The sequence below is a fragment of the Macaca mulatta genome, chromosome 1, assembly GCF_049350105.2.
Source record: "Macaca mulatta isolate MMU2019108-1 chromosome 1, T2T-MMU8v2.0, whole genome shotgun sequence".
Classification (NCBI taxonomy): domain Eukaryota; kingdom Metazoa; phylum Chordata; class Mammalia; order Primates; family Cercopithecidae; genus Macaca; species Macaca mulatta.
Genome location: NC_133406.1, coordinates 111954501 through 111970629, shown reverse-complemented (window position 1 = coordinate 111970629; position 16129 = coordinate 111954501). Strand labels below are relative to the sequence as shown.

Here is a 16129-nt window from a genome sequence, read left to right as displayed (position 1 = left end):
TTCCAAGGGCTTTCACTGCATGTGTCTTGGAATCCCTGACCCAGTTCCAAGGACTGGAGAGGGGATAGGTAGGTCTCTAATCTCCTTCCCCACTTTTTTTTTTTTTTTTTGAGACGGAGTCTCACGCTGTTGCCCAGGCTGGAGTGCAGTGGCGCCATCTCGGCTCACTGCAAGCTCCGCCTCCCGGGTTCCCGCCATTCTCCTGCCTCAGCCTCCTGAGTAGCTGGGACTACAGGCGCCCGCCACCGCGCCCGGCTAATTTTTTGTATTTTTAGTAGAGACGGGGTTTCACTGTGGTCTCGATCTGCTGACCTTGTGATCCGCCCGCCTCGGCCTCCCAAAGTGCTGGGATTACAGGCTTGAGCCACCGCACCCGGCCTCCTTCCCCACTTTTTGAAGCAGAAGGATGAAAAGGCCTAGAGATCAGGTCTAGGCTTCCCGTAAGGCAGAAGAGACAGGCAGTGCCTCTCTTCTCTCACCAGAACCTTGTGTCCAAGGAGGTCTTTCAGGAGACTTGGGATGAGTGGTGCTTCCCCAAAACAGACTCATGGACATTAAACATCATCAGAGTGGGGCAAGAAGGCAAAGAAGAAAACAGCCTCATACCAGTGAGTCACTCAGCAGAGACCCAGCATCCCTTGACCTCCATTCTCATCCCATCTCTCCTCCTGGAACTCCCGCACACTATCTCCCAACTTGGTGTCCCAGCCTCCACCTCTCTGGTCTAGTGCCCCCTGCCCCCCAGCCCAGCCCTTGCCTTTTCTATCCCTTACACCCATACCACTTCCTCAGGCTCCCTCATCCTCCTCCAGGGTCCCCCAAGTTCCTACTGTTCCACATCCCAGGTTCCCCCAGCCTCTAACCACCTGCAAGCCCTGAATCCTAATGAACCCCATCCCGGGCAGAAGAGTGGGCTGTTGAGCTACCCTGTCCCCCTCTTAGTGGTGCAGAGGCTCCTGAGCTGGGGGCTGCCAGTCTCCTGTAGCCGGTTCCTATGGCGCCAGCCGGGCGAGTTTCCCGTCACTGCTTTCCTGCTGGGGGCAGGCGCTGGGGGGCTCCTGGCCATAGGTGAGTGTGGAAGCAGAAAGTCCGGGGTGGGCAGAGGCTGCACCAGGGTTAGGACCCATCTTTTGGCCCTTGGCTTGACCCTGTGCCCTTAGGTCTCTTTCAGCTCCTGGTGAACCCCATGAACATCTATGAAGAACAGAAGATGATGTTTTTGTACAGCTTGGTGGGTTAGTGCTGGGCAAAGACCAGGAACACTCAAGCGGCCTGTGGAACACAGGACCCTCCTGCATGCCCAGGAAGGAGTCGGGGCTTGTTTCTTCTGTACCCAAGCATCCCCTGTGGCTTCAGCCTCCTCCTGGGCTTTAGGGGGAGGTCCAGAGGGAAGAGGCCGCCAATTTAAGAAGGAAGACACCATCCTTGCCCTGAGGGAGTCTCTCCATTCTGAGGGACTCCCCATCACCCACATGATATAGTCCCACCCCATAACCCTTCAAAACTCATCTCTCCTGACCTGTCTGACCTCGTTTTCTGATCCTCCTAAGAAATTCAGTTCATTCATTCATTCATTCATTCAGCACTTACTGAGAATCTGCTGAGGATTTAGCAGTGAACAAGGATGACAAGCATTGAGCCGTTTTGCTTTGGTTTTGTTTGTTTATTTTTGCTTTTGCTTTTGTTTTGAGATGGAGTCTTGCTCTGTCACCCAGGCTGGAGTGCAGTGGCTCAATCTTAGCTCACTGCAACCTCCACCTCCCAGGTTCAAGCCATTCTCCTGCTCAGCCTCCCAAGTAGCTGGGATTACAGGCACCCGCCACCATACCCAGCTAATTTTTGTATTTTTAGTAGAGACAGGGTTTCAGTATGTTGGTCAGGCAGGTCTCAAACTCCTGACCTCAAAAGATCTACCTGCCTTGGCCTCCCAAAGTGCTGGGATTACAGGTGTGAGCCACCGTGCCGAGCCCAGTCTGGATAATTTAACAGCTCAGTAGCTTCAAGAAGGACTCAGGTTCCTTCTGTCTTTTCTCTGCCATCTTCAGCCTATTGACCACTTCTCTTCAGGTCACAAGATAGCTGCAGCAACTCTGGCATCACATCTTTATACAACAATGTCAAAGATCAGGAAAAAAAAAAAAAAAAAAAAAGAGGAAGAAACAGGTCAGGCACGATGACTCATGCCTGTAATCCCAGAACTTTGGGAGGCTGAGGTGGGTGGATCACTTGAGGTCAGGAGTTTGAGACCAGCCTGGCCAACACGGTGAAACCTTGTCTCCACTAAAAATACAAAAATTAGCCAGATGTGGTGGTGCACACCTGTAGTTCCAGCTTCTTGGGAGGCTGAGGCAGGAGGATCGCTTGAACCCAGGAGGCAGAGATTGCAGTGAGTGGAGATCATCATGCCACCACACTCCAGCCTGGGTAACAAGAGCGAAAGGCCATCTCAAAAAAAAAAAAAAAAAAAAGGAATATAAGTTCAATCCTAGGCCCAACTTCACTGTCTTGGGCTGTGTGATTTGAGGCCAGGGAAAAAGGAAAATTACCTAGGTGACAAAGACTCTGTCTCAAAAAAAAAAAAAAAAAAAAAAGAGGAAGAAACATCCTTTCCTCATGTCCCTTTTTAGGAACAAGAGAAACTTGCCTATAATCCCCGCAGTAGACTTCCTCACATCTCTTTGGTCAGAACTGCGTGCAACACATGCCCTTTCCTGAACCTGTCCCAGGCAAGGGAAATGGAATTAGCATTTCATCACCTGTTTATTGAATTAATCCTGCTGGATACCAACAGGAGACTACTTTTTCTCTGACCCACTATATTCGAACATGTTTTTTTCCATTGATAACCTTTCACACAGCCCCTTAGATTTCTAGTTATATTTCTTTAGAAGACCTGGTCCTACTTCAACAATTAAGACTTATTTTTAGGGATTAAAGAGGTCCAGTCCATTCTACATCAAACTTTTTTTTTTTTTTTTTTTTTTTTTTTTTTTTTTTGAGACAGAGTCTCGCTCTCTCACCCCGGCTGGAGTGCAGTGGCCTGATCTCAGCTCACTGCAAGCTCCGCCTCCCCGGTTTACGCCATTCTCCTGCCTCAGCCTCCCGAGTAGCTGGGACTACAGGCGCCCACCACCTCGCCCGGCTAGTTTTTTGTATTTTTAGTAGAGACGGGGTTTCACCTTGTTAGCCAGGATGGTCTCGATCTCCTGACCTTGTGATCCGCCCGTCTCGGCCTCCCAAAGTGCTGGGATTACAGGCTTGAGCCACCGCGCTCGGCTACATCAAACTTTTAACCTCATCCATTCTCAAGCATCTTCCCTCCTTATCTTGCCCTCCCCATCCCTTAGGCCCCCAGCTCAGGCCTGCTCCCTGGCATGAGGTCCTGCAGTGGAGAAGGGGTGTGGCCTGCTCTTTCCTTTTTTTCCTCTACTTCCTTCCCTTTCTGGTTCTTCTGATGTCAGAAGGGAGATTAGAAGAATTAGAGGAAAAGGGACAAAAGTCGTTAAGTCACCAGTGCTGTTATAATTCCACTTGGATGCCTGTGTGTAGCAGGCACTCACACCCTGGCTGTCCCAGTGGGCCTGATTATCATCTCCTTGGAGGCTGTGTGTGGACCTCAGCAGTGCCCAGTTTCCTGCAGAGGGCAGTTCTTTTGGCTGACCTCGAGTGAAGCCCCCCTTCAGGGGCCACCCACAGCCTCTTGCTTTTTGGATCCCTCCCTCCAGCAGACTGGAAGTGCACATGTCCATGCCCCGCCAGGCAAAGAAAGCAGGGCACCTTCCTTTTTGTGGAGAATGGGGTCTCACTATATTGCCCAGGCAGGTCTCAAACCCCTGGGCTCAAGCTATCCTCCCGCCTCTGCCTCCCTAAGAGCTGGGATTACAGGCATGAGCCACCACACCCCGTCAAAAGCAGGGCACCTTATGGCTGCCTCTCTCCTGCCCTGATGAGAAGCAGATACCAGTCTCCATGCTTGTATGCCCCCATCGTCCAGGGGAGGTCTACAGAGGCATTGCAGAGGCTGAGCTCTCCCAGGAGCTCTCCCTCCACTCTGTGTTCTGGTGGCAGCCCTGGAGTGGTCTCATGAGGCTCTGCACTCAGCAGGAGTCCAGTCTACAGAGACCAGGCAGGTTCCCCTTCCTGCATCACCAGTCCCTGAAGCCTGTTGGACTCCTGGAGTCTCTCACTTGACATGTGACACCCATCCTCTCCACAGACTCTCCCTCTCTGCCCGCCCATTCCAGCCACTCTTCTCCCCTTCCAGGAAATCCACATTGCCAGTCATTTTTTTTTTTTTTTCCCAAGACAGAGTCTTGCTCTATCTCCCAGGCTAGAGTGCAGTGGCATGATCTCGGCTCACTGCAACCTCTGCCTCCCAGGTTCAAGCAATTCTCCTGCCTCAACTTCCTGAGTAGCTGGGACTACAGGCGCCTGCCACCATGCATGGCTAAATTTTGTATTTTTAGTTGAGAGAGCCATGTTGGCCAGGCTGGTCTCGAACTCCTGACCTCAAGTGATCCACCTGCCTTGGCCTCCCAAAGTGCTGGGATTATAGGTGTGAGCCAACCATGCCTGGTCCATATTGCTGGTCTTTTTATATAGACAGGGTGGGATACAGGAGTAAACATCAAATTTTGCTCTTTTGGTGAGCTCAAAGAAGACACCCATAGCTCCACGGGGCTCTCATTAGAACGTAAGGCAACTATTTGTCAACTATTGGCCTCAGCTCAAGTCTTTGGCCAGAAGGCCAAGACCACAGAACTAGTCCCTTTCAATGTCCTGTTCTACCATGATTGGTTTAGACAGATCCAGATTTATCCCTCAGGGGCTGGGGCAGGGCCAGGCTATTGCCCTTGCAAAAAACCCAAGTTGTGTTAGCAAGGAAGAAGGCAGAAAAAAACTGTGGGGTGGCACCCGACAGGGTTTGCCACAAACCTGTATGACTAGGTGGAGCCAGCCATGTGAAGAACAGGGAGAAGAGTGCTTCTGGCAGGGGGAACAGCTAGGGCAAAGATCAGAGAGGAGGAATGAGCTTGGCTTGTCCAAGGAGCAGCAACAAGGTCTGTGTGGGTAGACATGGTGGGAGAAGGGCTGCACAGCATGAGATCAGGAAGCAGGCAGGAGCCACATCACAAGCTGGGTAGACCATGTTAGGGAGTTTAGATTTTATACCAAATGTGGTAGAAAGCCACCAAATGGTTTGAAGCAGGGAGGGGACATGATCTGATTTATGCTTTTGCAAGATCACTCTGGCTGCCTTGTAAAAACTGAAGTGTAAGGTAGCAAGAGAGGACATAGGGAGATTTATTAGGCTATAGTCCCAGTAAGAGATGATGGGGACTCTACCAGGACAGTGGAGATGGAGGAAGTGTAAGGATTTGGGATTTGCTTTGGCGATCATTGGGTGAACACTCCATCAACACAGGAATCTTCTAGCTCCCCTGACCAGCTTATAATGCTCCTTTGGCCTGGAATGCCATCTGCACCTCCTAACAACACTTACTCACCTTCCAGGCCCAGCTGACACATCCCCTCTTTGTCCAGCCTTCTCAGCCCCACCCCTCCCTGCAGAAATACCTACTCCCTCCTTGGCTCCCACAGCGCTCTATAAGCACCTCCCTTGTGCACTTAGCACATCGTGTTGTAGTCATTTGTTTACTCATCTGTCTCTTTCTCTGGATTATGAGCTTCCAGAAGTTCACTGTCTCCTTGCAGAGACCACAGGGAGACACATGTGAAACTGCTAAAACATACCAGGCAGTACATGACTAAGGGCTAAAATTAGAGGCAGGGACTGCGAGGGCTGTAGGTCTCTGAGCACTGGGAGTACTGAGGTGGGCTCTGATCTCTCTTCTGACCACTCTGAGCATGAGCGCGTTTCCAGAGTTTTTCTCTTGCTCTCTCTGCTCCCTCAACACCTAGGGTCAGTGTGACTGTAGCCCAGAAAACCTTGACTCCTTTCCCTAACACAAACACACACAAGTCAATCATTTGTGGCTTTTTAAGTTCTAGCCATCCCTCTATGCCCTTCCAGAGACTGGCACATAGCTGAACTCTGTGAGTGGCTGCTGAATGAATGAATGAGTGGCCTAGCAGGTCTATCAGATCAGTGTAAATGGGGATAAGGGCAGGATGGTGGTGGTTCCAGAATGGGGTGTTGCAGGTGGGTATTCTGGTAAACATGAGGAAGGGAGGCAGCTTCCTCACTTTGCCTTACCACCTCCTGGGCTCTCCTGACAGGCTTGGGAGCCATGGGCTGGGGGACCTCCCCTCACATCCGCTGTGCTAGCCTCCTGATAGTGCCCAAGATGCTGGGCAAGGAAGGCAGGCTCTTTGTCATGGGATACGCCTTGGCTGCCATCTATGTGGGTGAGTATGTGGGGGCCAGTGAGTTACACCGAAGCAGTGACCCTGGGTGGGCCATCCAATGGGAGCCAGGCTGGGTGAAGGAGAAAAGGCAAGGGTGTCATCCCAGCTGCTCTAATTTGCTGTGTCCCTGAGGGAGCTCCTCCCCATATCTGGGCCTCCTAAGTTTATAAGAGTGAAAAAATTGGCCAGGCATAGTGGTTCATGCCCGTAATCCCAGCACTTTGGGGGGCTGAGGTGGGTGGATCACCTGAGGTCAGGAGTTCAAGACCAGCCATGGTGAAACCCCATATCTACTAAAAATGCAAAAATTCACCAGGTGTGTGGTACACAACTATAGTCCCAGCTATTCAGGAGGCTGAGACAGGAGAATCGCTTGAACCTGGGAGGCGGAGCCTGCAGTGAGCTGAGATCACACCATTGCACTCTAGCCTGGGTGACAGAGCAAGACTCCATCTCAAAAAAAAAAAAAAAAAAAAAAAAAAGGCCAGGCACGGCGGCTCACACCTGTAATCCCAGCACTGTGGGAGGCCAAGGTAGGCAGATCATGAGGTCAGCAGTTTGAGACCAGCCTGACCAACATGGTTAAACCCCGTCTCTACTAAAAATACCCCCAAAATTAGCTAGGCGCGGTGGCACATGCCTATAATCCCAGCTGCTCAGGAGGCTGAGGCAGGAGAATCACTTGAGCCCAGGAGGCGGAGGTTGCAATGAGCAGAGATCGAGTCACTGCACTCCAGCCTGGGTGACAGAGGGGGACTCCGTCTCAAAAAAAAAAAAAGAAAAAAAGGTGAAAAAAATCAAGGGTTGAACTAGATGACCTTCCATAGGCTTCTCGGCCCCACCACTGTATAGTTCTAGGAGATGGGCACCATGTGCAGAGGGGAGCTGAGCGGGTTTGAGAAAGTGCTGGTTATACAGGGAGGTGACCCACCAGGGCCTCTTTCTCCAGGGCCAGTGGCCAATCTGCGGCACAATCTCAACGACGTGATCGCATCGCTGGGCTGCACCGTGGAGCTGCAGATCAACAACACCCGTGCGGCTTGGCGCGTCTCCACAGCCCCCTTACGGGCCGTGTTCAAGGACCTGCTGGTCAGGAATCTGCACAGGCAGGGCCTGGGGGGTCCCTCTCCCTGGAGCCAAGTTTACTTGAGCTGGGAGTTGTCACCCTGGATTTACAGTTCTCCAATGGGGATACTACTGGCATTTTTTGCAGAACTATTCCCAAACATTGCAGAATATGCCCTGGTCCTGGGACATTAAATGCCAGGAGAGCCCCTGAGCCATTGGGACATGTTCTATACACATTTCCCAATACTTGAGTGGTCAGTACTCTGGACAGCTGAACTAGAATATCTAGGAAATTTGAGGGCCTTGGCCTTAAGTAGCTGAGAAGTTTTGAAGACAAGAGGATTCAAGAGTTGGGTATTGGAGTGCTGGAGACTGGGGTTTAAGAGAATTGGAGAGCTGGAGAGTTGGGGAGATGGGGGCTGAGGGGTTTGGAAGTTGGGGCATTCAGATGGCATAATGATCTCAGAGATTAGTGGTGAAGGGTAAGGTCTAAGGACCTGGGGAACCACTGACCAGGAAGGGTCTGGGATGGGAGGACCGAGGAAGAGCTGAGAGTCCCGGAAGTACGCAGAGCCAGGACATGTGGGATCAGACAAGACAGCTGCAGAGAGGAGGGGGCTCCCAAGGGCAATGGACAGCTGGGAATTTGAGGTGAGAGGCTGTGTCTCAGGGCCTAGGTTCCCTGCCAGCCTGAGGTGAGAACCCAAAGCTCGGCTACTGGGGGAGGACAGGCCCTCAGGCAGCAGAAGCTCTAAAGCCTCAGCCCTCGCCCTTTCCTCCCTCCACCTCCAATCCCAGAGCAGCAAAGAATTGCTGAGAGCAGAGACTCGGAACATCTCCACCACCTTTGAGGACCTGGATGCCCAGGTGAAGAGCGAGACAGGCTACACACCTGAGGATGCTGTGGACTCAGGGGAGACAGCCCAGGGCAGGGAGGCCCACCAAGCCCCAGCCTCCAGCCTCCACCTGTCGACACAGAAGATGTATGAGCTGAAGACCAAGCTGCGTTGCTCCTGTGAGGGGTATCCCTGGGGAGTGGAGGGTGGGGTGGGATGCAGGGCCAGCGTTGTGGATCAAGATATGGGGACCTCAGACACCCTTGCTCCTTCCTACAGATGTGGTGAACCAGGCCATACTCAGCTGCCGTCGTTGGTTTGACCACAAGCATGAACAGTGCATGAAGCACATCTGGGTCCCACTCCTCACCCACCTGCTCTGCCTGCCTATGAAGTTCAAGTTCTTCTGCGGCATTGCCAAGGGTCTGCACAGTTGCAAAGGGGTGGGGAGCATCAGGGGTAGGGAGCTGAGTCCTTGGGACCCATGGTAGGTGACAGGCAGGAAAGCAACAGATGAGGAGGGTTTTGGCCCTGAGGCCACAGCATCCTTAGAGCCCAGTCCATCTGCTGAATAGCTCTGTGACCCAGGGTGAGTTACAGCAAAGCTGTGAGCTGTGGCTCTTCATCTGAAAGATGGGCATGGGCAGAATAACAGTAGTTCTTGCATTAAGGGCTTTTTTTTTTTTTTTCTTTTGTGAGACGGGATGTTTCACTCTTGTCACCCAGACTGGAGTGCAGTGGCATGATCTCGGCTCACTGCAACCTCTGCCTCCCGGATTCAAGAGATTCTCCTGCCTCAGCCTCCCAAGTAGCTGGGATTACAGGTGGCCGCAACCACGCCCAGCTAATTTTTGTATGTTTAGTAGAGACGGGGTTTCACCATGTTGACCAAGCTGGTCTTGAACTGCTAACCTCAGGTGATCCACCCACCTCAGCCTCCCAAAGTGCTGGGATTACAGGTGTGAGCTATCGCACCCAGCCACATTAAGGGCTTTTGAGGATTTACGGGGCTAACATATGTGAAGGCAGTGGCAGAGCTGGCACACAGAGGAGCTGCTCTGTAAATGCTGGCTCTCCTTACTGATGTTTGTTATGGTTGAGGATAGGTTGACAAAGATGGGGGAACTCAGGCCTGGTTCCTGGAAGGCAGAATCCAAAGAGAGCAGAGAGGGGAAGACTCGGTGTTGGTATGGTAGCAAGCCATGGGCAGAGAGACAAAAAAGTAGGATGAGGAGGACCACAGAAGGACAGGCAGGCCAGGCCTGCACCTGGAGGACAGGCCCAGGGAGGCCCCCTGACCCCGCCCACTGTCCACCAGTGATGGAGGTTTGGTGCCGCAAGCGCATCCCAGTGGAAGGCAACTTTGGGCAGACCTACGACACCCTCAACCAGTCTATTCGTGACCTGGATGGGGAATTTTCAGCCAATATTGACTTCAAGGTAGAAGGCAAGGGCGAGGGTTGGTGGGGGGTAGATAGGGAGTGGGAAGAGGGCATTAGGGAATAGGGCTAGAGAAAGGACAAGTGAGAGAGCACAGGAAAGAGGTGACCAGGGGTGAGGAAGGAGGACAAGGAGGGGAATGTCGCTGGTGTTGAGGAGGCCCTCTGTTTCTCATCTCCACCCCCGAACACCTAAGATGGGCAGGGGAGGGGAAAGGTGGTGAGGAAGGGAGAGTGCCAAGCCTGTGGTTTGTGCAGACTTGGCCTGGGGCGGGAGCTATCAGCCAGATATGAGATGATGTCAGCTGATGTAGGTGCAGGGGAGCAAGACTGTGTCCAGGAGGGTAGTGAGCAGAAGGAAGTGACAACTCCTGGAGGTCCTGGAAGGGTCCCGGAGACACAAGTGGGGTGCTGGGGGACAGATGGCATGAAGAGGTGGGACCTGGGTCTGGCGAGGCAGCTGCAGGCTGAGTTTGCTCATGTGCCCTCCACCAGGAAGAGAAGCAGGCTGGGGTGCTGGGGCTCAACGCGAGCTGGGAGCAAGTGAGCACTGAGGTGCGGGACTACGTGCACCACCAAGAGGCCCGGCTGGAGTGGGCCCTGGGGCTGCTGCACGTGCTGCTCTCCTGCACTTTCCTGCTGGTCCTGTACACGTGAGCCATTGTCCCCACCACAGCAGCCCTCCTCTGCCCAGAACTAGAGCCCTGCCCTGAGGCAGGCTGTAAGGATGGAACCCTAGTGCCTATTCCCACCTCTGAATCTGAGTATTATTTACCTTTGTCTTCATTAAGTTTGTTTACACAAAGTTAAAGGAAATGTGGACATTTTGTCAGAAGAACATTACCCATGTTCCCACTGCCTTAAAAGGCCAACCATCTTCATTCATCCACCTCCTTCCAGCCTTTATCCCAATACTGATTTTTTTTTTTTACATTTAGCTTCGACTTTTGATTTTTTCTTGCCCTTCATATTCCCCTTGGCTCTGACTTTGTGCCATTTTTATCTTTCCATTTTGCTTTCATTTTCTCCTGCCTGCTGCGTTGGCAGCGACTTTCCCTCCATTTAGAAGAAAGTCCTCAACCCCACCCAGCCCAGTGACCAGCTGGACTGCCCCGGGCCTTGCTCTGCTCTAGCTCCCCTGCTGGTCTCTGGACCTTCTATTTCCCATCTCTACTCCTAAACACCTGAGATGGGCAGGGCTTAGGTGAGGGCCGCCACAGGACTGTTGCTCTGTCTGCCCCTGTGTGGGGGGCCTAGAGTGACTGCAAGTGAGTGGCTATGTGTGTATCTAGGGCCCTGTGGGAAGACAAAGATGAAGGAGCTCTACTCCTGCCCTCAATAAGCTCATGGTCACCAGACATGGTGGCTCACTCCTGTAATCCCAACATTTAGGGAGGCCGAGGTGGGAGGATGGCTTGAGTTGAGGTGTTTGAGACCAGCCTGAGTAACACAGTGAGACCTCGTCTCTACAAAAAATGAACAAAATTAGCTGGGTATGGGGCACATGCCTGTAGTCCCAGCTACTTGGGAGGCTGAGGCAGGAGAATCACTGGGAGGTTGAGGCCGCAGTGAGCTGTGACTGTGCCACTCCATTCTGCATTCCAGCCTGGTGTCAGAGTGAGAGCTTGTATCAAAAAAAAAAAAAAAAAAAAAAAAAAAAAAAAGCTAATGGTCTAGTTGGGATGATGAGATACCCACAAGACAGAGATGGTTCAAGGGCCATTCTATGGATTGGCTTTTGGGATGTGTGTGGGAGCTGAGAAGGTGCCCCTAGAAGGGCCATAACTGGGCTCCAAATGGCTGCAGATGGGGAGCGATGGTCAAGGAAAGAAGGGTGTCCCTTGGGTAAGGCTCCTGGTATCCGTGGGGTACAGAGGGCAGAGGCTGGCCTGGAGGACTGAAGTGGGCATGACCAGAACAGTCTAGAAAGCCCTGCAGGAAGACCTGGAACTGGCAGTGATGGCAAGATGGCCTCAGGAAGTCTGGAGGCAGGGAGGCCAGGCTGGGTCAGAGGTTAGGGAGCCTGGCCCGGGTAAAGCATGGCAGGAAGATGGCTTGAGGTGGAGGGGGAAAGGGAAAGGTGCAGCGAGGATCAGAGCCAGCTTGTGGAGGGAAGGAAGGAGGCACAGAGTCAAAAGGTACTTCCAGGCTTTCAAGCTGGGTGAGGTCATGCACTGAAAGGACAGCTGGCGGGAGGGCAGGCCCTGGCTCAGGAAGCCCAGGCACCGCCTCTGTGAGCCTCTCCACAAGAGGGCGCTCACAGTATGTCTTTGCACTTACAGTAGTTTTAAGGGCAAAGATGTGGATTTTTACAGGGCCCCAGAAGCAATAGCATTGAAACTAATGTTGCATGCTTTACAGAGTTTATTTAATGTACTTTTACAGTTTTAAACACATTTGCAATAATTAACATTTTTTCCTTAGCAAACTGAAGCATTATGTGGGGCTTTGGGAAATACGTGGGAGATAGCTATATATGCAGGCATGCACCCATGCACACATGCACCATGCTCAAGGGTAGGCAGGGAGGGCCAGGGTGTATTGGGGAGGATAGAGATGGTGGTTTGGGATGAGTTTTGCCCCAGCACACCTCCAGGAGATATGCTGCAGGCAAAGCCAAGAGGCAAGAACTTGTGAGTCACAGTGGATTAGGTGATTCCTGAAACCTCCAGGAGTTTCCTGTCTCTGTGACTCTGCTCGATATTCATCCTGCAAGATGCATGCCTGTCCCTATCTCAGACGCACGCATGCAGCTCCCTCCCAGGCAGGCTGGCCATGCCCTCCTCTAAGCCCCCACCTCATCCCCTACTCACTTCTGCTATGTCTCACCCATCGTGTAGGGGGATATCTTCCTCTACACAACTGGAAGGCAGGGACAGAGTCTTCTCCTTATTATCACCATCGCCTAGCAGTGCCTAGGACATAGATGGTGCTCAATGAATGCTGGCTGGTTGGCTGAAAGACTGTGCCTCAAGGAAGCCCACGTTTGGGGATGGATGAGGAGAACCTGGAGGAGATAGAGACATCCCCGCCCATCCACCCTCAGGTCTTTCTCCTACATGGACAGCTATAACCATGACATTCGTTTTGACAACATCTACATCAGCACCTACTTCTGCCAGATCGATGACCGCAGGAAGAAGCTGGTGAGTGGGTGTGGCACTGCCCAGGGATGCCTTGCTATGTGCCCTGTGTGGGTTCATGTTCCAGGAAGGCAGAGGGGGAAAGGGCAGAGGGCCCTTGGGCTTCCTGTGTGGACATTTGTTTTCCAGGGCAAACGGACTCTGCTGCCACTCCGCAAAGCTGAGGAGAAAACCGTCATCTTCCCCTGCAAGCCCACCATCCAGGCCTCAGAAATGAGCAACATGGTGAGGACAGCATGGGGTGCGGGCTCCTGGGTGCAAAGACAGGCCTGAAGGTGAGGGTGGAGGGTAAAAGGCACCAGAGAGTGCTCCGTGCCCAGACAGGTGGCGCTGCCCAGCTCTGCCCCTCCTGCTCCTTGGCCAGGTGAGGGAGCTCCTGGAGACACTGCCCATTCTGCTGCTGCTGGCGGTGCTATGCGGCTTGGACTGGGCTCTCTACTCCATCTTCGACACCATCCGCCACCACTCCTTCCTGCAGTACTCCTTCCGCAGTGAGCCCATCCCCCAGACACATTCCAGGCCCAAGAGACACCCTCTGGAGAACTCCAATGCCTGCACAGGCACTCCACCCTCGTTCTTCCAACTGTGCCTCCTCCTTCTGCCTTTTTTTTTTTTTTTTTTTTTTTCTGAGACAAAGAGTCTCGCTCTGTCACCCAGGCTGGAGGAGTGCAATGGCACGATCTCAGCTCACTGCAATCTCCACCTCCCAGATTCAAGCAATTCTCCTGCCTCAGCCTCTTAAGTAGCTGAGATCACAGGTATGAGCCACCATGGCTGGCTAATTTTTCTATTTTTAGTAGAGATGGAGTTTCACCATGTTGGCCAGGCTAGTCTTGAACTCCTGACCTGACCTCAAGTGATCCACCTGCCTTGGCCGCCCAAAGTGCTGGGATTACAGGCGTGCACCACCGTGCCGGCCATCCTTCTGCCTCTTCTTTTCCCCTTTCTATGATTCAGCCCCTCCCTGTCCTCCTCAAGGTCAAATGTCAGCCCTGCAACCTGACAGCTCTCACAGCAGAGGAGGGGGGCTCTTTACCCCTTTATACTTACAACAGGGAGCAGGGAGGGGTTAGGATTCATCGAAGTGACAGAAAGACCCAGGCAGCTGAGAAGCATTTCTGTGTCTTGACCCCTCCTTGACATCCACCCCACATCCTGTCCCACCTCCTTAACACATTCCTGATTTCCCCACCTGCCCTGACTTCCCTACCCACCCTCCTGGCTGCAGGCAGTCATAAACTGGAGGTGAAGGTCGGGGGAGACTCCATGCTAGCCCGGCTTCTTCGAAGAACCATTGGGGCCCTAAACACCTCCTCAGAGACAGTGATGGAATCAAACAACATGCGTGAGTGATGCTGAAAGTTTGGATCAGAGGAATTGAGGGTGGTGGGGCAAGGGTCAAAAGACACCAAGGTAAAGAGTTGGGGGCCTGGGCCTCGGGTGTGGAGAGAGGGGCGCTGGAGCATTTGAGCTGGGGAAATCGGAGCAGGGAACACATCTGGGCAGGCTTGAATAAAGGGAGCATGACAAGCTTGGGTCAGAGGAGTCTGGAGGCCAGGGTCTTGGGGCTAGAGGGCCCCAGCCCTCCAGAGCAGCACTCTCCAACAGGACGTTCAGCCAAGATGGAGATTTGCAAGATCTGTGCCACATTTTGCCCAGTGGCTACAGTACTGACAGGGCAGTTCTGCAGTGAGGGGCAGGCCGGAAGAGACCAGGGGAATCAGAGGCCCCGCCCGCACCTCCCACTGGGATGGGAAGTCCAACCCAGGGCTGCCCTGCTCCTTGGCTGGTCCTGACCAGACCCCTGGTCTGCCCCTCCCCTAGCCTGCCTGCCCCAGCCTGTGGGCCTGGATGCCAGGGCCTACTGGAGAGCTGCACTACCAATTGGCCTGTTAGTGTGTCTCTGCCTGTTACAGGCTTTTGGCTACCGACTCCGGAGGGTCATCGCAGCCTTCTACTTCCCCAAGGTTTGCCCCTCCCCAGACCTCTCCACCCCTACACACCTGCATGCGCGCGCACGCGCACACACACACACACACACACCCCTCCCCAGCCGCACCCAGCTCCCTACCAACTCCATCTTTGGGGGATGCCTTCCTCCTCACTGTCAATATCATTGACCCCCTCCCTGCCCCCAGCGAGAGAAGAAGCGGATCCTGTTCCTCTACAATGACCTACTGAGGAAGAGAGCAGCCTTCACCAAACTCAGGAGGGCCGCTATCCTGAGACGGGCGCGACAGCAGAAGGCTCCAGTAAGTCCAGGCGTGAGTGCTGCTGCCCGCTCCTGGCTGGGTTTAAGTACAGTGGGGCAAGAGGCAGCTCCCTTCAGTCCACCCAGCACCCACCAATGGTCGCAGGCCTACTCCAGCCTGGTGAGTTCTTTTTGTTTTTTGAGATGGAATCTCACTGTGTCACCCAGGCTGGAGTGCAGTGGCACGATCTCAGCTCACTGCAACCTCTGCCTCCCGGGTTCAAGCGATTCTCCTGTCTCAGCCTCCCATTCCACAAGTAGCCAGGATTACAGGCGCAGGCCACCACTCCCAGCTAATTTTTTGTATTTTTAGTAGAGACAGGGTTTCACCATGTTGGCCAGGCTGGTCTCAAACTCCTGACCTCAGGTGATCTGCCCATCTCAGCCTCCCAAAGTGCTAGGATTACAGGCGTGAGCCACCACACCCGGCCAAGCCTGGTGAGATCTGATGTAACACATGCTGAGGGCCCTAGCCATCCAGCTCCTAAGGTCAGGGCTGTGCCCATTTCTCAACCCCAGGATTCAGCCCAGCCTAAGACACTCAGTGGACCATTAGGAAGCAGGGAGAAAAGGAGAATGAGATTTAATAGTCTGCTCAAAGAAAAGCAAGAAAGCCACACAGAAACAGGAGGCCCAAGGCAAAACCATAGGTTCTACCAGAGGGCTGCAGACCCGAAGCTCAGTGCAGTTCAGGGGATGGGAGGAGACAGGTGGGCTGGGAGTCAAGAAGGCCTCAGGCAGGGGCACATGGTAAGGCACATGGAATCTGAGGAAGCAGACTCCAGTCCAAACTCCCTCATTACGTTGTGTCACCTTGGCCAAGGTCTTCACTGAGCCTCAGTTTCTCCCTCTGAAGAATGGCAAGACTGGAGAGATCTGTAAGGCCTGCTCACTGGAGATCAGCCTAGAGTGGTGGTCAGGTGTGGGACTCCGGTGCCAGAGGGCCTAAGTGTGAATCCCAGCTCCTTCCCTCATTACTATGACACCGGTGTGACCTTGAGCACATGACTTAACTGCTGTGCC

At 53.2% G+C, this 16129-nt stretch overlaps 1 protein-coding gene across 2 annotated transcripts in view; it reads left to right on the top strand.

Annotated features, from left to right (window-relative positions):
* The first annotated feature begins 19 nt into the window (after positions 1–19).
* Positions 20–16129, top strand: part of DCST1 (DC-STAMP domain containing 1) — an 18144-nt gene continuing 2034 nt past the window's right edge. Inside the window, exons 1-16 of one of the 2 annotated variants that reach the window (XM_015111046.3) lie at positions 38–68; positions 483–608; positions 943–1068; positions 1161–1235; positions 6241–6369; positions 7319–7458; positions 8236–8452; positions 8553–8696; positions 9592–9713; positions 10208–10365; positions 12759–12858; positions 12985–13080; positions 13220–13346; positions 14084–14200; positions 14680–14822; positions 14994–15107. In XM_015111046.3, coding sequence (XP_014966532.2) covers positions 548–608; positions 943–1068; positions 1161–1235; positions 6241–6369; positions 7319–7458; positions 8236–8452; positions 8553–8696; positions 9592–9713; positions 10208–10365; positions 12759–12858; positions 12985–13080; positions 13220–13346; positions 14084–14200; positions 14680–14822; positions 14994–15107 — 1869 coding nt within the window. In that variant the 5' untranslated portion in view covers positions 38–68; positions 483–547. Of the gene's footprint in view, positions 69–482; positions 609–942; positions 1069–1160; positions 1236–6240; positions 6370–7318; positions 7459–8235; positions 8453–8552; positions 8697–9591; positions 9714–10207; positions 10366–12758; positions 12859–12984; positions 13081–13219; positions 13347–14083; positions 14201–14679; positions 14823–14993; positions 15108–16129 lie in introns of both variants that reach the window. The other variant, XM_077943239.1, reaches the window with a different exon arrangement.